The sequence below is a fragment of the Tetrahymena thermophila genome (genome assembly GCF_000189635.1).
Source record: "Tetrahymena thermophila SB210 genomic scaffold scf_8254659, whole genome shotgun sequence".
In the NCBI taxonomy this organism is placed as follows: Eukaryota; Ciliophora; class Oligohymenophorea; order Hymenostomatida; family Tetrahymenidae; genus Tetrahymena; species Tetrahymena thermophila.
The window spans coordinates 1,050,413-1,068,816 of NW_002476426.1; the positions used below are offsets into that span (position 1 = coordinate 1,050,413).

The 18,404-nt window shown below is 23.1% G+C and overlaps 5 protein-coding genes across 5 annotated transcripts; 2 read left to right on the forward strand and 3 right to left on the reverse strand. All coding sequences in view use genetic code 6, as the record gives it.

The window, feature by feature from the left end:
• Window positions 1-468: 468 nt before the first annotated feature.
• Window positions 469-4,594, reverse strand: TTHERM_00050510 (Serine/Threonine kinase domain protein; the record flags this gene model as incomplete). Its single annotated transcript, XM_001014847.2, has 11 exons — window positions 469-504; window positions 558-1,085; window positions 1,134-1,648; window positions 1,706-1,853; window positions 1,913-2,581; window positions 2,636-2,871; window positions 2,937-4,066; window positions 4,135-4,180; window positions 4,296-4,376; window positions 4,425-4,460; window positions 4,537-4,594. 11 exons carry the CDS (start codon window positions 4,592-4,594, stop codon window positions 469-471), a joined length of 3,483 nt encoding a protein of 1,160 aa, XP_001014847.2.
• A 1,402-nt stretch (window positions 4,595-5,996) lies between these two features.
• On the forward strand, window positions 5,997-6,654 carry TTHERM_00050520 (hypothetical protein; the record flags this gene model as incomplete). The annotated part of the gene is made up of 2 exons (XM_001014848.2): window positions 5,997-6,153; window positions 6,206-6,654. The coding sequence occupies exons 1-2, from the start codon at window positions 6,015-6,017 to the stop codon at window positions 6,652-6,654; spliced, it is 588 nt and encodes a 195-aa protein (XP_001014848.2). The 5' UTR covers window positions 5,997-6,014.
• A 919-nt stretch (window positions 6,655-7,573) lies between these two features.
• TTHERM_00050530 (hypothetical protein) lies at window positions 7,574-10,235 on the reverse strand (the record flags this gene model as incomplete). The annotated part of the gene is made up of 4 exons (XM_001014849.1): window positions 7,574-7,912; window positions 7,965-8,057; window positions 8,148-9,861; window positions 10,003-10,235. 4 exons carry the CDS (start codon window positions 10,233-10,235, stop codon window positions 7,574-7,576), a joined length of 2,379 nt encoding a protein of 792 aa, XP_001014849.1.
• Window positions 10,236-11,369: 1,134 nt separating this feature from the next.
• TTHERM_00050540 (2'-5' RNA ligase family protein) lies at window positions 11,370-11,960 on the reverse strand (the record flags this gene model as incomplete). The annotated part of the gene is made up of 1 exon (XM_001014850.1): window positions 11,370-11,960. One exon carries the CDS (start codon window positions 11,958-11,960, stop codon window positions 11,370-11,372), a length of 591 nt encoding a protein of 196 aa, XP_001014850.1.
• A 1,098-nt stretch (window positions 11,961-13,058) lies between these two features.
• TTHERM_00050550 (GTPase-activator protein for Ras-like GTPase) lies at window positions 13,059-18,349 on the forward strand (the record flags this gene model as incomplete). Its single annotated transcript, XM_001014851.2, has 15 exons — window positions 13,059-13,671; window positions 13,789-13,886; window positions 13,946-14,218; window positions 14,275-14,453; window positions 14,511-14,788; window positions 14,857-15,254; window positions 15,312-15,644; window positions 15,713-16,018; window positions 16,081-16,206; window positions 16,267-17,066; window positions 17,116-17,252; window positions 17,305-17,497; window positions 17,554-17,691; window positions 17,741-18,066; window positions 18,138-18,349. 15 exons carry the CDS (start codon window positions 13,059-13,061, stop codon window positions 18,347-18,349), a joined length of 4,410 nt encoding a protein of 1,469 aa, XP_001014851.2.
• Between the last annotated feature and the right edge of the window lie 55 nt (window positions 18,350-18,404).

Consider the following 18,404-nt stretch of genomic DNA (forward strand, 5'->3'; position numbering starts at 1 on the left):
GAAAATAATTTTATTGAATTTAATTTATGTGATTTTTGATTTCAGTATAATTTTATCTTTAAATCTGCTTTATTTATATAGATTCCACAAAAAATTTCATTTTAATTAGTTTTCCTAACTTTTAAAATTTTCAATTTGATATTAATTTCTTATTCATCTATATTATTTAATTTTTAACACTTAATCCTCTGTGAGATGATATTATTTATTGAAATATTGAATAATTTAAGTTTATCATTTAAATATTCTTTAGAATATATTAATTAATTTATTTGAAATGGTTTGATATTTATAGATGTACAAATGATTATTAAATTAACTATTATAACACTATAAAATTAACATATAAACATTTTAAAATAAATATTTATTTAAAATATAAACTATTTTTATTAATTAATTGCATCACTTTTTAATTAAATAATTATTTATTTATTTATTTTTTAATATATTAATTAATTTATATTTTCAATTTTGTTGAGAAAACCAGCTATGCTCTAAAATCTATTTTTATTTTAGATAACATTAAAATTATAAATTTAATTGTAAAAGCTTACAATAGGCAAGCTTGGTCTCTCTGATGGCCTAACATTAAGAAGTTAAGAAATAAGTTTTTCAGCATCTGAAGATACTGGATGAGTGTATGTAAATGACCCCTTTTTTATTTTTTTGAAGAGTTCATTATCATTTACTCCTTTAAATGGGAATTTTCCTTAAAGCATAACAAATAATAAAATTCCTAAAGCCCAAATGTCAGCTTTTTGACCAATATATTCTATCTTAGACACTATTTCTGGAGCCATGTATGAGGGAGTACCACAAAAAATTTTTAATTTTTTATCTTCCCCATTGATAATGCTAAATCCAAAATCAATAATTTTAATGTTGTTGCTTTGGTCAAGTAAAATATTTTCTAATTTAATATCACGATGTACGACACTCATTTTGTGGCAATAATTCACTCCTTCAACAATCTATCTAAATAGTCTTTTTACTTCAGGCTCTTCTAATTTTCTATCTGTTTTAGTCTTTAAATATCCATGTAAGCTTTGTTTACCAACATACTCCATTCCAACAATTATTTGCTATTTATTTTTAAATTTCAATTTTAAAAATATTTAAAAAATGTTTACATTTTATTTATCTTCGATTGCAAAAGGCATTTTAATTATAAAAGGATGTTATAACTTTCTTAAAATTGCAATTTCTCTCTTTACATTTCTCATTTTATGAGGATCAAGTAAGACAAAACGTGGATAAATTTTAAGGGCATATCTAATTTGTGATGCCCTATCTATAGCTAGCTTGACAGTAGCGTAGGAACCTTTCCCTATCTCCTATTCGAATTTGAAATTGTTTATATTTATATCATCAAAGAGTGACTAAGCTGCACTAGAAGATGAAGGTTTTTATGTTGAAGGAACATAAGGTTAAGCTTATTTAACAGTATTCTGAGAAGTAGGATTTATGTTTTTCTTCACAGCTGCAGCAGGTTAAGCTACAGCTTAAGTTGCATTAAATAATACTGTGGCTAAATTATTAGCATTAGTAAATTAATTATGGTTTGTCATATTTTTATTTGTAATTTCATCTTTTGTGTTTCTATTTGTTCTCATAGTGTTTTAGATAGTATTATTTGCTGTTTTATCTTAAATTAAATTAAAATACATTAATTTATATTCATAGTTAATTTTATTTAAATTACTGTATCTAGTAAGTGCTATATTTTTCATGTTAATATTGTAGGGATTTGCTAAATCTTGTTTTTTTTATTAATTTTAATGTGGAATTCCAATCGATTTAGCTATTTCTTGTTTTGCTTCTTAATTTTCATCACCTTTTTTCTGGGTTACCTATTTTTTTTTGCAATTAAATTATTTTAATAGCTCAAATTTATTCAAAAAATTACTACAAAGCTATGGTTTTGCCTAAGTGTTGGAGTAGTAGTAGCTGCAGTAGTCATCGTTTAGTTAGTACTTGAGTGATCGTTTGTATTATAAAGAGGTAAGGGAGCAGGAGCAGGTTAGTTTCGATTTATTTTATAAATATTAGAGAGCCTTTTTGTTGGTGAGTTATTTTTATTGAAAGTGTTATTATTGTTGTTTACTTTTGGTGCTGCTTTTGCTTAAGTCTACTATGGCTAATATTGAGTAGTGTTTGCTTACACTTAATTTAATGTATGCTTTTAAGTCTTGTTCGCGGTGTTTATTTAATCTGTCCTAAGATGCTTTTTTAAAATTTCTAAGTAATTTTTTGTCTTTTAATTCAAGAAATCTTCATTTGCTCTTAATGCAGTTTCTGGTGTTTTGTATGAAAGCTGAGAAGTTGTTGGCTTTTTATTTTCCTTATTAACATATCTTTTACTAATGAATTTTCCAATTTTGACAGCATTTTAATCAACCTTTTCTATGTCAATCGATTTATCTCTAGCTTGCTAATGTTAAACATTGAGCTATGCTTAACTCAAATTATTTTCTTTATTAACCATCTTGTATTCTTTTTCTTTATCGGTTTAAACTTTAAAACTATTTGTTTTCTGTAATTGCTACTGATATCCCATTTTATTAGAATTCTGTTAATTCTTTTAACAAAAAATTTAATTTTCATAAATCATTTTTACATTTTAAAATTTTACTTTTAGTTTTTATTCGAAGCTAGTGTTGTGAGTGATGCTTCTTTCTTTGGCTTTTGCTGCATTTGGAATATTAGTTTTGGTAGATTCAATAAATGTTTTGCGCTTTTCAGCTTGTTTATGATCTTTTTAAACATGATTTGATGATTATTCCATATTTTCTATCAAATAATTAGCAGAATTCGGTCTTCTCATATAAAGCATGTCTTGTACATATTTTTCTTCAAGATAAACATTTTCTAAATTTGTTGAAAATTTAAATAATTTTATGTTAAAAAATAAAATTAATTAATTAATTAATTACCTTCATTGAAATTTAAATTAGAATCCTCATAATTAATTTGAGCATTCACAAAGTGAGGAAGACAAGATTAAGGAAGCTATGGTTCATTATTTCCATCATATTCATCCATATTCTACAGGAAATTGGTTTAATTCAAATAGAATTTCTAGTATTATGCTCCATTTGCCTAAGAATGATCGTTTGATGATTAAGCGTTAAGAATATAATTTGGATTTAAATTATTATAAAATACCATACTTCCTTATTACTAATTTTCTTCCAAGTTAATATCTTCTGCACAATTTAACTAAGAGATAGAATTTTTATACAATAAGTATGAATCCAAATAACTTTGATCTTCATACTTCATATCACCTTCATTGGGTATTGGTTAGATTTCGTCTTCAATCTTCAGTGAATCGTTGATATTTTCTTAAATCATGTGATTATTTTGATAATCAGAAATATATGAAACTTCATTTTTCCCATTCAAAATATTATTTGTACTCATACCTGAGTGAGCATTTCTTACACCCTTAGCAGACCCTAAAATATTTGTGCTTGCTTCTAATGAAGAGTGATTTCTCATTAATTTCATTTGATGAGCACTGTTATTATTGTTAAAGGAATTTATTCCAAACAAATCGTTGTCAATGTCACGCTAACGAGTTACAGATTAAGGGAGTATTTACTCATCTGCTTTTTGATTGAAGTATTTTTGAGACTATGATAACGAAAGGTGCTTATTTTTTTGAGCTTCTAAAAATTCTTTGTGATGCTTGATAAGCTAATCTTATGAATGAGAGCTTTAAAAATTAGGTGCAGAGCCTTATTGAGGAGTTGTAGGAGTTTGAACCATGTTTTAAACGTTTAAATTACTTGTATTATTGGTTAAACTGAGGTAGTTATTGCTACTTTCTCCTACACCAAAGGCATTATGATTCTGGCTGAATGTCTGCATTTTGGCAAATTATTCAATCAATTACTACTCATAGTTGCTGCCGGGGTCAATCATACTGTTTGGAAAGTAGTCATTATAGAATTCAATATCTTCGTCATCAATTTATTCTTGTGCTTGCATCCTTTGCTATTGATATAAAAAGTCTGTTTATCCCTAATCTCCCTACTACTTCATGGCATTCTTAACATTTCTATTTAAAATGAGAAATAAACAATTCATTAAAATGAAACAATATATAAATGAATTAATGTTAATTACCCTATAAATTTCATTAAATCTTTTCCTTTCTTTCCTTAGCTATTCTCTAATTTGCATTAAAAAACAAAATTATAATTATTAAAGGATTTTTTCTCAATAGAAAGCAGTTTATTTGAAATGTCGTGTTTTTGTAAATAAAATGGTGATGAAAATAATTTTACATAATAACTAGTTTTCATATTATTTTATATTGCTCTTCACTCTTGCTGTTATACTCCTAACCTCTTCTGGTTACATACTTACTATATAATAAAGGGTGAATTGCTTAAACAAAGAAGAAAAAAAATTACAATTATTTGAGTAATTCTCAAGATAGTAGTTATCTTCTATTAATAATTGAATATAAATGTAGTTGCATAAAAATTATGATTCAAGCTGAAATGAGCTGTTTTACAAAATTACTTTTCATTTAATCGCAAACTCCGAATGAGTATCTCAATAGCTTTTTATCTTCTTGCATTAAATCTATTAAATCCCAACTAAGATGAAGCTCAATCTATCAACAGCTTATTCTTTATTTATTTATTTACTTCAAATCAAATTATTTAGTTTAAATCAATCAAAATAATTATATGGTTTGTATTTGATTTGTCTTTGTTTATCTTTTTAACAATTTATAAATTTTGTTTTTAATTATTTGAAAAAATCTTTAAACTTGGAAACTAATAATTAATTAATTATTAACAAAAGTATTAATGAATTAATGATTGATTGAATAAGTGATTTATTTTAAAAATCTCCGTTTTCTTATATTAAATAGAAACTATTCTTTGCTATTTCAAACAAGATCTTATATTACTATTTTTGAATATTTTTTAAATGACTTATAGCATATTGGTATACTTTTAATTCCTAATTAGTATAATAACAATTAAAAAAATTCAAATTTTTTGATAATTTTAACAGTTAAAAACCAATTATCTACAAATCACAATTATTAATTATTGATGAATTTATATTCTAAATTATTTTAATGCATAGAAGCTTACATAATTATATAATGTATAGTACTTTGTCAATATATAAAATAGATTAAAAATTTAATTTACTAATAAAAAACACTTTTTTTAATCTAAAATACCTTTTGAATTTTTAAAAGTATTTTAAATTATTCAATTAGTATTCTTAGTAAGGTATATTAATTATTAAGGAATTGAATTTACATATATATAAAATTTGATTAATAAAACATTTCATTTAACAAAAAAAAGCATTTCAAATAATATTATTTGAAATCAAAATATTATTTTTAAAATATCTCAGTTGATTGACTATATTTAAAATATTAAAATATCTTTTTTAATTCTTATCAAAATTATTGAAAAATTTATATTTTCTAGTTCCAAATTAATTATATTGTTCTATTTTATAATTATTCTAATAAAATATAATTTCTTTATTTTAAAAGTTTATTTTATTAAAACATAACCTTTTTTTTGATTTTTTTAAAGTATTTTTTAATTAGTTTAGATTTTTGTAATTATGAATATATTTATCATTTTATATAAAATTTTATTTATCAAAAATTTCAATTACAAAAATAAAAGAATAAATATAATTTTAATTATATATCAAAATATAATTTTTAGGATGTTACAATTAATTATAATTGTTTTCCTCCTCATTTTAATTCTTAAAATTAAAAAAATAATTTAAAAATAATAATTTTAAAAAATAAATTTAATATATATCAAAAAAATTTGAATTAAAAAAACCATTTCAATTAAATAAAAAAGCAAATTAAATTTTTGATGCAAAAGATTTATTTTAATTAAAAATTTAATATTGAATAGACTCCAAATATTTTTCGAGAAAGTTTACTTCTATTTTAATTTTAGATATTTATTTTTTCAATATACATTAAATAAGTCACTTAGAATATGTCTGAATTTTTTAATAACTTAAGTCAAAGAATTAAAGAAAAGACAAATTATGAAGAAAAAACTTCAGAAAAAAAGAAGTTAAAAGAATAACTTTTTCGTAAAGAGCTACAAAAAGCACAACAACTTATTGCTTAAGGTAATCTATTTCCAAATTTTACTGTTTCCTAAGCTTATATTTATTAAAAAAGATTAACCTATTCCAAAGAGACTCAGATTTGATGTTGTTTATCACTTAAAAGTTTATATGAACTCTGATGAAATTAGAAAATTAAATTAGCTTAAAGATGAGTATTCTTCATCTTCATACAAAGTTTCTGCAATTTCACTTCTTAATATAGTTTGTGTTTCTGCTTTTATTAAAGGATTTATGAATTTCAAATGGTATACTAAAGTAGGCATAGCTTCATTTGTATTTTGTTCTTCTCATTACATTGGTATGTACTAAATAGAACAAAAAACTCAAAACTTTTAAGAATAAATAATTTAAACTTACAAGCAGTAGTTTTTGGATTCAAATTTTATCAAAAATTAGCTCATTTATGATATTTCTTAACCAGATCCTCATCTTTAGACAAAAAAGAAATTATTAGAATAAAATTAAAAGTTACTTTAAACCTAAGAAGAATCAAGTGATTGATTTTTAAAACAATTTTTTTATATAAATAACATAATAAATTTAAATAAAATCTTAAAATGATCTTAATAAATAACAGTATTAAAATAAATATAAAACGTTTTTAACATATTTGTAAAGGCAATTCTTAATTCTAAATTTTAAGTTTATACATATATTTTTTTTTTTTGTTTTTTTAGTACTTTAATTAATGAGTTTTATTTATATTACATTTTATTAATTAATAATAAATATTATTTGTTTAAAAATATTTTAGTAAAATAGCAATTTATTTATTTGATTTTTATTTAATTTTTTCAAAATGATTTAATTTTAAAATTCGTATTTCATTAAATTGTTATTTGTTTGAATATCAAAAAATAAACTGTCTCTCTTCTTTTTTATTGTTATAATTTTTATGATGTTTTTTATATTATTTATACTTTAAAAATTATTAAATAAGAATAAAATTATTTTAAATTATCAATAAAATATTTTTAATATTAAAAATGAATTTTCTACTTTTTCATTAATTTGTATTTTTTATTAAAATCTCTATTGATTAACTTAATTCTTAGAATTAACTGGAAAGAGAAAAGCAATTTAAATTTATTTACTTATTTATAAAAATTTTAAGAATTTATAAAAAATAATTCTTACATAAACTAGAGATATATATTTACTAATAGTTGTTTTTATAGTTAATGGTTATTTATACAACTTATATTTATTTACATGATTACATTTGTTTAATTTATTTAATAGTCCTATTTATTTATTGTATTGTATTTATTTGTTTTTAATCTGTCTTTTTAAGCTGCTTTAGGTAAATATTTTTTTCTTTATTGAGTAAATTATGTTATTTAATGCTAAACCATATTATTATATTTCGATTTAAAGAAATTTAACATTTTTAGCATATTTTAACAAATAATTTCTCATCTCAAAATTTAAACTTTGGCTTTGACTTGAGTTACTTCTGCTTTGTTAGATGAGAAACTGGGTAAGAATTGTGACATCTATCACAGTCATGGAAATTTTGTCTTGCATTAGCTAAATCTCTTTCTTACTATTCTTTAAGCATTTTTCCATACTGTAACTTTTCTTCTAACTCTTTTCTTAGTTGTTGCTTCTTCATTTCAATCTGAGTTTACAATTGCTCTGCTTACTTTTATTTGATATATTCGTTTCTCTAAACATTTTATTCATAAAGACTTTTATCTTATTCCATAATAGCCTCTTAGAATTACTTAATTTTCTCGTTTTCCTTCTAAGCAAAAACCTTTAATTATTTTAAATAAAATATAATTTATATAAAAATAAAGTAAAATTACCTTTTATTGCTATTTATGTTGCTGCTAAATGTCCCAAGCTTCTTTGAACGACCTTAATTCTTCTGCTCTGTCTTAAATTTACTTTTCTCTTATCTATTTAATTAATTAATTAAAATAAATTTTGTAACTTCAATTTGCTAAAAAGAATTATTTTTAAAAAAAAATAAATCAATGTAAAGTTACTTTCATATCAATAGCAAGCTGCTATTCAAGTTATTGTTTATATTTAGCTTCTTCTATTGCTTGGTTTTCTTGTTATCTTTTCTTTATTTCTAACTAATTATTTAATTCTTCTTTTATTTTATTTGTTTGGTGTTGCTTTTAAGCAACTGAGTTCATGTAATCGTGCAAATCTTATTCTCTTTAAGCAGCAAAATATTCTAAATAAGACTTATCAGCTTATTTTTCTCTTTCTTTCCTTTCATGCTTTTGCTAAATTTGCATATCAATTTCTTTTTTGTATTATTCTCTATAATTCTTGAGATCTTCGAGCTTTTACCTATAAACTCTATCTTGTTCTTCCTAAAATTGAATTTATTCTTGCTGTCTTTGCTACTTCTCTCTTTCTTATTCTTAATGCTTTAAGTTATTTTTATACAATAAATGTTCCTTTATTTCTTAGTTATATTAATTTTTGGCATTTTTAATCTACTCTTACTACCAAACATAACTGTTGAAATGCTAGTTCTATTCATTTTCTATTGCTTGCTTTTCTAACTGTGCTAATCTTTCCTTCTCTTATTACTATCTTAACTGCTTGTCTACTATCAAGTCTTTATTAACGCAATTATTGCATACTAACTAACTAACAAATGAAGAGGTACTGGTTACACTTTTGGCATCATCTTAATAGTTTGGTTGTCTATCGTTTTTATTGCTTTAAATTTAACTTACATGATTAGAATTGCTTCCTTTTGTTGATTAATTTGAAGTTAGATCTACTGTTCTCTTTTGAGTAGCTGAGGCATTTCTTGGTACAGTTTAGTTAGGCTAAAATCCCTCAGAGCCATTTTAAGCACCAAAATTCTCTGTTTTATTAAAATTCTTTGGAGTTGGACTCTTAGTAAATTAATTATAGTGATGCTGATGAGTAGTTTATGGGCTACTCTACAATTTCTATGTAGGATTAATAGTATTATTTTTACTTGTCTACTATTGTTGATTGCTTTGGATTTATTTTTGATGATTATTTTAGTAACTAGGATCTTAATAACTTTTTTAATTGCTAAATTAAAATATTTGAGATCCATTTCTGCTATGGCTTTTAGGGGTATAAGATTAGTTACTTTGAGAAACTTAGCTAGGAGTGCGTCCATTTTAAGTAACTGGCTGGTTTTAGTTTACCACTTTCTAAGAATCTGATACTCTTTTTTGGTTATTTTTTACTTGCTCTAATTTAATCAGTGAGGAAGGATTATGTGAATGCTAACTATTAACACTCTTACTGTCATTTGAAATGTATTCTTAACGGGCTTAAGGTTAATAACTTTCTAATTCAATTCTTTTTTTTACATCTCCGAAATCAAATTAGGAGTGACTTCTTAGCTTCTATGAAGTAGCAGTTGTGTCTTAAGCAACGATACTATTTAACTATTGTTGGATATTCTTTGCATTTTTTGGTGTCTTTGATGAGCTCTATTGAGGTGCTTAAATATCAGCAGTAGATGATATTGATTTATTACCAAAGTGGTAGGTTTTATTTCCTTAAAAGCTTGTAGGATTATTTTAAATCTTATTATTATTGCTGATACTTATTTGAGACTTAGTATCTGATTATTGATCTTGTTTCTCAAGAAACTTTTAGTAATCATTCATATAGCTGTACTTTTACTAATTCTTATTACCTGAAACACCTTACGGTCTTAATGGGGACTTACTACTGCTGAATAGATCTCCACTGTTTAATAATATTTTGATCAATTTATCATATTTTATTATTAAAAAAAACAATAAATGGTGTCAGAAAAAAAAAAATTAAATCGCAGAAAGTTTCTCTATAAGATAATTGTAAATAGATTCCTATTTAAGTTTGAATTACTTGTTGTCTTAAACTAAGCTTCTCTTTGGAGTCCTTGAATAGTTCACATTGGTAAGGTTGGTTTATTAATGAGGGTAGAAGACCTCTGAACTCATATAAGAAGGGTTGTTATACGTATTGTTCTTAGAACCTTAGTTAAATGGTGAGTGAAATATAGTAGACGGGTCACGATGAGGAGTCTCATCGTTGATGTATACACACTTTTATAAGCTTGCTTTTCTTGCGTTGCTCATTTTGTATTAAAAATTATTTGATAATACTTTTAAATGAATTTTTTACTGATGATATTTTTTATTTACTTCTATCTAAAATTAGTTGATTGTTAGTTAGGTATTTAGAAGTTATTGATAACAAGCAAGCAATCAAGCAATAACTTTAAAATAAGCAATGTTATCAATTAAAATTTAATATTTATTATTATTTTTATTTATTTATTCAGCTAAATTGTTTATTAAATATAACTAATTAGATATTTAAATCATCATATCCATATTATGTTGCTTACTAATTATTTTTAATTAATAGCCAATCAATCAAATATCTTAACTAAAACTTCTATATCAATAAAATATTTATAATTTATTAGTGTTTTAGAGTTTAAAGATATCAATTATATTTAATAAAATTAAAGTTGTTTAAATCTTTATTGGTGATGGTGATTTTGTTATTTTATCTACATTAAGTCTTTTTTTATTATATATTTATAATTAATACAATTTAAATAAACAAATTTTTATTTTTATATATAGAAATATTTTAAATTTTAAAAAAGGTATTTATTTAATATTAATTTAATCAGATTAAAAGACAAAAAATATCTTAAATAAATTTTAAGTTTCTCATTTTTAAAAATAAAATAAGTTTTAGATGTGCTACTAATTTAAGAAGTTATACAGTATTTATTTTTAATTATTAAGTCTTTATTTATTTAATTTATATATAATTAAAAAAAAAATTCTATATTCTTTTAGCTATAATAAAAATTAAAAATAAATATCACATATTTTTCTCAAGTTTTTAGTTTCAAATTTAAAATTAAAAAAATTTAATATTTTTTGTATAAAATTTAATCTATAATTATATTATTATAATAATAAATTAGTCCAATTTTAGAAGTTAAACATTATTTCTAATTGCTAGGATATTTCATTGATTTGTATATAATTTAATAATTAATTCTAAAAAAATAAATATCTAATATATTTTTTTGTTTTAAAAATAATCATAATTAAAAATATAAAATTTTTTATCAAGGCTTTTAGTTTCAAGTTTAAAAATTAAAAATTAAATATTTTTTGTTTAAAACTTTATTGTAATTAATGATATTATTATAACAATAAACATATTAAATAAACAAGTAGATATTATCAAAAATCATCACTTATATCTTATTTAATTTATTTCTTTTTTAAAGTAACTACCTCTTTAACAATAAAAGGAGCATCTTATCCATCTCTTGTAATTAAACATAACTCACTACATGTGAATTTAATTGGTGCATATTTTTCTTAGTATTATTTTTTAACTTTTTCTATTTAGTTAGATGAAAACTATCCACAAGTTAAGTGTGGAGCAAAACCTCCTTCTCCTTTTTTTGAAAGATCATCTAAAAATGGAAAAACTTTTTAGATTTTTTATTAAGCTAATTGGAGCTGGTTTTCGTTAACTTAGGGTTTCAAGTATAACACAGATGACTTTCCGTGAGTGAAATTGTCAAAAACTTTAAATTCTATTTCGAATTCTTCAAAATCTTAAAATTCTTATTGAAGCAATTTTGCTGCATCTGAAAATTTCTCAGGTTGTACGAATGGGAAACTCATATTAATATGAGGCATCCACCTTTCGTAAGCTTTATCATGGATTTTTCTTATTTCTTAGATTTGGTTCCACTTATCTTAAGGAGGCTTAATAATAAGTGCTGAATGAAAAACTTTAGAAAAACTGTTTGTAGAATCCATTATTTTAATTTTTTTATATGTGTTAATTTAATTTTATAATAAATTTTGTTTGAAGCATATAGAAATTTTTTTTTTTATAGCTATTAATAAAGCCTCTATTTATAAGATAGAGGATTTAATAGAATTTCTAAAACTCAATTACTTACATATAACTAATAAAACCTAACGTTTATACTGTAAAGCTAAATTTAAGTGTTTATAAAATATTAAATATGATTAATTGTCAGGCTATGGATGTTCATTTCAACTTAATTAGTATTCTGATATTAAAAAAATAATTTAAAGTATATTTCATAAATAATTTGATAAACTAATTTAATAAATCTCAAATGTTATAAATTTTTTGAAAGAAATACTAAAAGTATTAAAGAAAAATAATATATTAAATTTTCATTCATTTTAGATTTAAATTCGGTTAATCAAATTTAATTTGATTGATGATTTTAAATTAAATTTAAAAATATTTTATAATCGCATTTACAAATAAATTTACTTGAATAATGATAAAAATATAAATAAAAATGAGAGTATTTTTACTATTAAGTATAAGTATTTAAATCTAATTAGTAATAAAAATGTTAAATTTAGATATGAAATTATTTATAATAATATATTGAATGTTATCATAGATTATAAAATAGCCTTACTTAAGTGATTGTTTTAAGAAAGACTGTTTACATATTTGTTATATATTTGTTTTGTTAATTAACTTAATAGTAGAATACTTTTTATTCATACAATATTAATAATTCTGTTGTTTTAATATTATAAACAAACACATAGTTTTGAGAATTATTGATGATTTATTAATTTATTTGTTTGTTTGTAAAGATAATTTGTTATGCTTGTATCAACAAAGAATAAAGAAGCATTATTTATTTATTATCTGCCTGATTATCTGTAAATTTCTTTGTACTGAATTAGTATTATTCAAGATTTCTCAAAAAAGACTTTATTGATTGTAATTTATATAAAATATAAGTAAAATAATCTAAGATAATTAATTAGTATCCTTTCAGCTTTAAAAACAGTTCGTTTATAGTTAAAAGAAAATTATTAAATATCTGAGTTAATCTTAGGAATAATATTATAAATAAGATGTAAAGGTCGAATAGTGCTGATGATATCAACAACTATGAAGAGGAATTAAAGGATTAAGTTGATATAGGAAGTTTGCATTAAACGAATGGAGAAAATGTAGGATCTGACTCCGATTTAGATGAAAGTAGGAATCTGAATGATAGCGAATTAGCAAGCAATTTTAATACAACTTCACGTGACACTGATATATTTTACAAGCCTACAGGGAAATAAATTCTACTTAATCAATCAAATAGAGATTAACTAAATGATTCTCTTGACTAATCTAACTTATCATTTTAATTAGGAAATCATACTTTCAATAATAGATTTTCTGATTTGGAGTCCAATATTAACTTAAACTTTACAGAAAGGCAACACGGCAGCGATTTCTAAAAATCATAACTATTATTTGAAGAATAGGAATTCAAAATAACAGATTAGAGAGTTTTTAATAATGTTTTAGGTTCAGATGCTTAACTAGCAATTTCAAATTTGATGGGAAGCTTTCCTGTTCTTCAAGGAAGGTAAAGCTTATGGCAAAAACCAAAAAATGAAAATATGTTTGAGATTAACCATTGGAATGAGTTATAAGAAAAGCTTAAAGAAGAATATAACCTGATCATGTCAGGTAAAGCAACTATTGCTCATTATAAATAAATATTATTATTTTTTTTGCAAACTTGTTTTAAATTTAAATACTAATCATAGTATTTTATCTGAAGTTAATTTCCATGTTAAAAAATAGAAAGTAATTAATAGTCTAACTTATAAGGCGATTTGGAAGAGAGCCATAAGCAATATTATAGGACATATATAGAGTTATTAGAATTAGAAGAAACATAAGTAAGCAATACTACTTAAAGTATTCACGCAAATAACTTTATTTAAATAAAAAATACTAGAAAGAAATTAAGGTTGATGAAAATAAAAAAAAAGTGTTAATAGAAAACACTGCTCAAGTATTTAAAGATGCAAATAGTGTTATATGTTAAATATTAAAAACATTAGCTCAAAATCCAAAATTACTAGCTTAAATTATCAAAACTCATGGGAATAACCTTGATGAGCCTACAAAAAACCTGATAAGAAGTATCGTAAATACTTTCTACGATAACATAATTGAAGAAGAAGTGTGGGACTAAGACATAATGATATTCATTTCAAATATTATTAAAGTACTTCCTTTCTTTTATAAAATATTTAAACACACAATTTTTGAATTAAAAAATAGTTTGAAGTAGAATAAGCACAAGATCCTTCTGAAATTAAGTTTAAAAGCAATTAAGTTTTAACCAAAATCCTAAATGAATTTACCAAAAGATAAGATTTTTAGAGATACACAAAATATATTTTTAAGGGACCTCTGCAATATATCACAAAAGCAAATAAAATAGTTGTTAACCCACAAAAGTAAATTTAAAATTTTAGTTTAAACCAATTTTTAAAAATCATTATTATAAATGAAAGGATTTTTGAGCTTTTAAAAAAAAAACAAACATCACAAGGAACAAGTATTTAGTAGTAGATTTAAAGAAAAACCATGGGAAATAATTAAAAAGATATGTATGTTTCTTACAACAGCAATCAAAGTATGAGAACAGAACCATCTATATCTGATAATTCAAACAAGAATTATGCTTAAAAATATGAATAAATACTCAGATAATACGACTCTGTAAACAGCAATAAGAATAATATTGTCAGTCATAATGTAATGAAAATAGTAGGATTAGGAGAAGAGTCAAGTAATTTTATTTTTTTATTTATTGATGAGAAAAATTTTTAAATGATAACTAACTTAAATAAAATAAAGAAAGTGCTAGATTTTAAGCAAGATAAACAATATTTTCAAAGCCTGCAAATTTATAAATAAGTACAACAAATGTTAAGGAGAGCTCTAATTTAACCGTTTCTAAAGCAGACAGTATTCAAATGCCACTATCAGCAAGAAACTATAGCTCTAACCAAGGTAAAGATGCCATTTAAGATTTTTCTGGAGTAATTAAAAGAGGTCCTGAATCTGGTTTAGACAAAGAATCTTAAATGATGCAAGATAATGTAAATAGGCTACTTAAAAAAAATATAGATATCTTAAAAAACTTAACCAATATAGTATTTGATAGCATCTTTAAGAATTTGTACAATATTCCTGTACCTATTCGTATTACTTGCAAAATTATTGAAATTGTCACTAAGGAAAAGTTTTAAAATGTAATTAATTATTTAATCAATTATTTTAAATTTCTTTTAACCTATTTAAAATTATAGATTTCTGATGAAGATTTGTTTACAATTATAGGATATTTCTTGTTTGATTGCTATTTAATTCCTTAGTTTATGTTCTCTCATCATTTGAGATAGGTTAATTTAATCAAAGATGAACACGAAGATAATTTATTTGAAATAAAAAAATTGATGAAAAATATTTACAGAAGGGAATTTTTCCCTGAGCAGGATACCATAAACTATAAGTATTTCAATCCTCTTATAAAAGACTTAAGCAACAGTATTGAAGATTATTTTAAAGAGCTCCTTTCTATAAATGAAGAAGCTGTAATAAAAATAATCAACCATGAGAGTTAGAAGCAAGAGAAAATGAAAGTAATCAAAAGTTTAATTATAAAACAAAAATATTTTTATTAAATATTTGACTAAAAATATAATTTTAGGTCGTTTGTGTTTGCATAACACTAGACAATGTATAAACTCTTTGCTAGATTATAGAAAAAAATTATTCAGAAATTTCTAAAATAAATTAACAAATTGCTGATTATGTAAAAAGAGTATTTATTATGAATGACAGTTGCCATTTTTTCGATGATCGAAAAGACCTTGATATACCTGGTACTCACAAACCTCAATAAATCTATACAATAATAATTGACATAACCATGCCTTAAGAGCTTAATACAAATTACATTAAAGAGTATAAGAGACTATATGAAGTCAAAAAAAACATGAGTACTGAAGAAATGGTAAATTTTTTCATTGATAATTCTTACAGAGAATATGAATATTTTTTATACTATCAAAATAGGTAACAAACAAAGCTAAAAATATGATCCAACAAGTGCTAGTTTCCATAGAAAAGTTAAATAATATATTAAGTTTTACTGGTTATAAGAATATGGAATTAACGGAGCTATTTAAGATTTTTGAAGACGTATGTTAATATTATTAAAACTTTGTTCTTAATTTAATATGATATTTATTTATTTTAAAGGGCTACTATTTACATAATGCCAAGCATAGCAATAATGTTGACAACGTTCCTATTATGATTAAAGCAAAGTATTTATTGAATATTTTAAAGCAGCTTCCATCTAAGTACTAGGAAAATAATCTTATGATGCTTTTTGCAGAAATGAGCTCTGAGTTCCATGAAAGATTTTAAAAATTTATGAAAGTTTCTAATCACACAAAATCAGAACTGCTAAAAGCTAAAAACACAATTAAAAAATACTAATCAATACTGAAAGAGAATATAGATTTGTTAAATAGAGATAAAAAAAGAAGAATTTTATACGAGTTTATAGAAAAGTAATAATTAAATTTATGCATAACATCTTAAAAGACAAGAGCAGGGCTGAGAAAGAAACCAACAAAAGCAACGAATAATGGAATGAATAATTCTCTTACAGATGATGAGGAAGATAGCTTAATTTAAATAAGTGGAACTGATTGTTGCGTGCACACTTTCTCTAATTTAGACTTTGTTATCGGTTTAACTTAAGGAGCATCAGGAGATTCAAGTAATTAAAAAAAGAAAGAAATGTTTGAAAATCAATCTCACTGCAAAGATATTATTTCATTTATTGATATATTTGCTTCTCTTCCAGAAGTTTAAGAAGTTGTTACTTCAGGTAAGGAGATAAGTGCTATAAATTCTAAGTTTTCTCAGTTTATGGAGGAACTTTTCGATATGGTAAAATTCAATCCTTTATTTAGTTAGTACAGCTAGGAAGATCAAGATTGGATAAACGATTAGCTAGAGAAATATATCACAAGAAAACTTTATGATTAGTAAATATTATTTAATTTGATTTTTAAGCTAATATTTTGTTTTATATAGAATATTTCCAAAAGAAAAGACATATGCTGATACAGCTTTATATTGTAGGATGAAAGTACTTAGCTGGATCAATTATGATCACCTAGAAATTGAAAAAGTCAATAGAGTTGACGAAATGTGGGATATCTCTGCTAAGGGTAAACCAATTTTTTAAATCAAGTTTTTTTATTTATTTTTAATTTTATTTAGCTCTTTTAAACATCGATTACGTGAAATCACCAAGTGAAAAATTAGATTGTTTAATTGAAAGTACTACAATAATGACAAATGTACTCAAACTAACTTAAACAAGTGATAATGCTGCAAGTGCTGATAGCATCTTACCAATTTCAATTTATATATTATTGAAAGCATGCCCAACTCGTTTGTGGTCAAACATTAAGTGAGAATTAAATATTTAAAAAATTTCTTGTTAAAATTTCTTATTATCAAAATTAGTTTTATCAGTGCTTTTTGCAACAAAGAAAAGATGCTTACATAAATAGGATACTGCTTTGCTTAAATTAAATTAGCAGTCGATTTTCTAGCTAATTTAACTCCTAAACAAGTAAATGTAACAGATCAGTAATTCCATGAGTAAGAACTTTCATTCTCATCAGATTATCTTAAATTTTTTGTTTTTTAGGCTTATATATGAAAAAGAAATATAGTATGGAATTTACTTTTTAAAGAAGAGACCAAGAGCTGTTAGAACTTCCATCAATAGAGAACTGGTCAAAAAAGTTTTAAATGATATCGAATAAAGAAAATCGAGCAAAGAGAGAGATTAATAGGAAAAACTTGTAGAAAATAATAAAAATTCTAAAACTCTATAAAATTAGTTAATTCATTAAACTAGCTAAAATTCTAATACAGAAACTAATTCTCTAGATCCTACAAAACTCTCTTTGGTCTAATCATTCGAGTATTAGCATCCTACTAATATTGAGTAAAAGAAATCATTAGAAAGAGGTAAAATCATTCATTATAAATATAAAAAAAAATAATAGACTTTGATTATCAAAATTTTTTAATTAAAAAAGATTCTATCAAAGAAGACCTAAAATCTGATAATAGTAAAGAAAGCTCAGCTAATTAGTCTCCAATTCCATAAGAATAGAGTGGAGACATGAGTACAAAATTTAAAAATTTGCAGAAATAAGAATCAACTTATGCTGGTAAAGAGGAACTTGATGAATTTTAAATGAATATTGAAGAAGAATAATTGTAATAAAAACAAGAAAAACAATAATGAAAAATATTTTAAAATAAATAAATAAATAAATATAAAGTGTTAAAGAATTAAAAAA